Consider the following 4,045-nt stretch of genomic DNA (forward strand, 5'->3'; position numbering starts at 1 on the left):
CTTGAGGCCCAATGTCCAACTGCTACCTTGATATTTAATAAAAGTATATGTATGTAGATCTTTTTCCCGATCATAATTATATAAATATAATTACGTATGTACATGCCTGTATTTAGACCTCTAATAACTGCCCTTTGCCTCCTAGTTCTTTCTTTATTTCCTTTTACTTTCCTCTTGTTCCACTATCATGTTTGGCCTTCATTTGGGTTTCAGTAATTCCTCTCAGTTACATTGCCCTTGATCAAGTCCTACCAGTCATCCTACCGCCTCCTCACCATAGATTTTAGATCACTTGGTGCTCCCTGGTCCCTGGGTTTGTTAACACCTACTCCCTTTCCCTGCCTCCCCTCTCCTATGTCCCTTCGGAACCGTCTGTCCCATTGTCTTCTCCTCTGGATTGTTTATCCCGCCTATCTTATCTAGATAGACAGCCATTTTCTTATGATGTTATTTGGTAATATCTGCAGTCTGTTGAATCACTTTTCTTTAGAATGGACACAAACATGGATCTCTATAAGTTGATTGCCTTTCAACTTTCTTGGCATAGACAGAAGAGCATTTCTAACCCTGTATCTGTTTATTGGGGCCTTACAACTAATATTCTGCATTTCCTGGAATCTTGTTTTTAGCCAATGCCATCAGTGCAGCTGGAACTTCTTTCCTCAGTATTATTGATTCTTGATCATATGCTTTGGGAGACTTCAGATTCAAACAGTGTGGATTCAAACTCTGCTTTTATAGTTTGGAAGGATGCAGTGATTTTAAATTTGAGTTTTGGTTTTGAAACTGTATGAGAGGTAATATTGCTCTTAGGTTTTAGCTTTGAATGGCACAATACATTTTGCAACCGTGAGAAACCTAAGGTGGTAGATGTTACAACATAAAGGCTCAGGAAAGTTTGATACTATTACAAAATCTAGGGCAATATTAGCACATCAAAACCCTCCATTTGTTTTGATTCTACAGTTTATCATTGCTAATCTAGGATAGAAAGAGTGAAATAAAAGATCAAAACAAACCTAAGCCTATTGCCATCAAGTTAATTCAGATGTATGGTGAACCTATATACTGCAGAGTAAAACTACATGGGGTTTCCTTGTCTATAATCTCTATGGAAGCCTTCCTTTCACAGCCCTTGTAAGTAGGTTCTATCCACCAACCCTTAGGTTAGGAACTGATTGCATACAGTACTACCCAAGGCCTATCAAAAAAGAGAAAGAGGAAAGCGAAAGGAATTCTAAATTAAACAGGCATTTGGTTCGAGTCATCATTATTTAGCAAAGAAGCTATCTCAGGCACATAAACTCTTAAAATGTGTTAATAGCTTTTATAAAATTCTTGGTAACATTCATCAAGAATAGGAGGTATGTACCCGGGGCACCAATAACCATAGGACCTCCTTAGTGTATATCTCCTATTAGAGTAGCTTTTCAGAAATAAAAGTCAAGAGCTGGATCCCAGATGACTTTGTTCAGAGTTTCTTTGCCTTGCAGTTGCTTACCTTATCTGAGAGCAGATGGTTTTACAGGTGTATTTCATAGTCTCTCAAACGCAAAAACTTGATTTTCTTAAAAAAAATTGTGAATTAGGTGAAGGTTTACAAAGCAGATCATCAATTTTACATTCAACAATTCATACACAATTTGTTTCAATTCATCCATTTCAATTCCCGCAATGTACCATTGCTTATCCCACTTTCTCCTTGTGTTTTCTATTTCTCCATATTTACTAACCTCCTGTCCTTGGAAAATGTTGTCTTTATGACCTTAAATAATTGAATATTTTAACCTGGGGTAAGGTCAGTTCCAAACCTGAAGGGTGACTAAGGATCTTAGTAAACTTATGATTGTGATTTCTGTTCCACATTGTTTTCTGCCACTCTGTGCAGGAACTTCTAATGTGATCCTTTTCCGAGCAGTTGGTAGTGGTAGCTGGGCACCATCTAGTTCTTGTCCCAGGGTTGTGGAGACTGATGCTTGCATGGCCCATTAGACCTTTGAACTAATTATTTCCATATGCCTTTCGATTTTCATCACTCATTCTTCTGATGGGAGAGACCAATAGCTGATCCTTAGCCCTATAACGCCAAGCACGATGTTTTCATAACGTTTAACTAAATGTATATATTAATATATATATTGATAGCTATGAAAGTAAAGAATAAAGACAAAACGTTTTTTTTCCTGAAATAAAAAATTCAGGCGTTATAGGGTTAGATGTCCCCTCAGAAGCTTCCAAGATCTCATTCGTTACTCACCTCAATAGAATGTACAGCATTGTTTTTGTGAACTGTTATATGTCAGTTGACCTTACTTTCCCCCAAGACTATGGTTCTTAGCCCTCAAAGCCAGCATTTTCTCAAGGGGTTTGGTTATGTTTATCCTTTACATGCTCTACCACATTCATGGATATATTTGCAGCAAAGGTAAATATGTATATATTAATAGGCTCTGTCAAACCTATATATATATATATATATATATTTGGGTATAGTCTACTCACCCTCCCACACCTTTTCAGGCTGTATATTTATTTTATAGTTCTACTTATAGATCACCAGTACTGCAGGATTGTGTATATAACAATATTTGCCTCTGTTGCTTTGATTTTTTAACTTGATGATCTTTTAAATGAGACTTAATTGCTGTTTTGTGCGTCTGGTTCTCTTTCAGTGGGTTGTCTTCTGGCCTCAGAGTATTCCCTATCAGAGCCTTGGTCCTCTGGGCCCCTTCACTCAGTACTTGGTGGACCATCATCAGACCCTCATGCACAATGGGTAAGGAGCTCTGCAGAGATGGGTGGTGAGCACAGAAGCTGTAGGCTCACCGGAGACGGGAAGACCTGAAGTTGCATTTATATGTATCAGAGGGGGAAATTCCAACTAGGGTGCCTTTTTGAGATCAGTGTTAGAGTTTATCAACAAATAACCACTACTTTTAATTAGACTGACTTTTGTTGTTGTTGTTCCAGGTATTGGCTTGCCTGGCTGATTCATGTGGGAGAGTCCTTGTATGCCATGGTATTATGCAAGTGAGTCTCTGGAATAGGTCTTTCTCACTTCCTTCTTAATGTCCAATACGAGTTGAAAGTAGGCACACGTATGTAATTCACACACTTGCAGGCTGAAGACAGAATCAAATCCCCATGCTTAATACTAGCCTGGCCCAGAGGAGGTGGTCAGTAAATATTTGACTGAGTTCACTTTATTTGTACTAATCAATTATTTAGTTACTTACTTTAGATAATTTAAAACTTTTTGCATATAGCTCTTATAAGAACACATTATTATAATTAATCCAGGCTTCACAATGGAATCACCTGAGACGTTTTTTCAAATTATTCCTGTCTGATTGCCAGCCCCAAGATGCTGGTTCTGGAGGTCTGACTACAGTCGTGTTGTTTGTTGCTGTTATGTGCTATTAAATTGGTGCTGGCTCATAGATTCATCTGAACCCCATTGATAACAAAATGAAAAATGGTAATCTGTAATTTTTTCCCAGCTCTGCAGGTACTTTTGGAGTATAAAATATGTTGAAAATCACCGAATCAAAAAAAAAAAAAAAGAAAATCACCGAATCGGCTATCACTTGGCAGATATCAGGGCAGGCTAATATTATGAGAGAGTCCCAGAAAAAATCTGTTTATCTATATTTCAAGCATATGTGAGAGTCTTCAAAAACTTCATAGAAAATTATTTAAGGGCATGGCAAAACAGGCCTAGAGAAGTTAGATCATTATTGCCATGGTCTTGAAATCTTTTGTTAAATTTTTTATGGTTTACTATGTTGGACAATATCCTAGGCACTATCAATCTGAATGAATATTGCTTTTGAAGTAAGAGATGAATGAATGTAAATTAATAGTGAAGATATATAGTACACTTGCAGCCTCCCAAATTCCACTCACTAAAATTAATTACTTATATTATTTTGGAGAATTCCCTTTTAACCAGGGATAATGCAAGAACACGTTGTTCTATGAAATTGGCATTCCAGGATGCACACCTTCCCGACATGATTGCTGAAGAAAAATGTGTGCATAAGCA

General features: G+C 37.3%; 1 protein-coding gene across 1 annotated transcript in view; it reads left to right on the plus strand.

Annotated features, from left to right (window-relative positions):
* The window catches only part of LOC101639807 (transmembrane protein 254-like), a 44,995-nt gene that overhangs the window by 31,457 nt on the left and 9,493 nt on the right, over positions 1-4,045 (plus strand). The window contains exons 2-3 of the mRNA XM_045283531.1: positions 2,673-2,776; positions 2,971-3,030. Coding sequence (XP_045139466.1) covers positions 2,673-2,776; positions 2,971-3,030 — 164 coding nt within the window. The remainder of the gene's footprint in view (positions 1-2,672; positions 2,777-2,970; positions 3,031-4,045) is intronic.

The sequence above is a fragment of the Echinops telfairi genome, unplaced genomic scaffold (assembly GCF_000313985.2).
Source record: "Echinops telfairi isolate 266 unplaced genomic scaffold, ASM31398v2 ScPeMD7_7462;HRSCAF=8500, whole genome shotgun sequence".
NCBI lineage: Eukaryota > Metazoa > Chordata > Mammalia > Afrosoricida > Tenrecidae > Echinops > Echinops telfairi.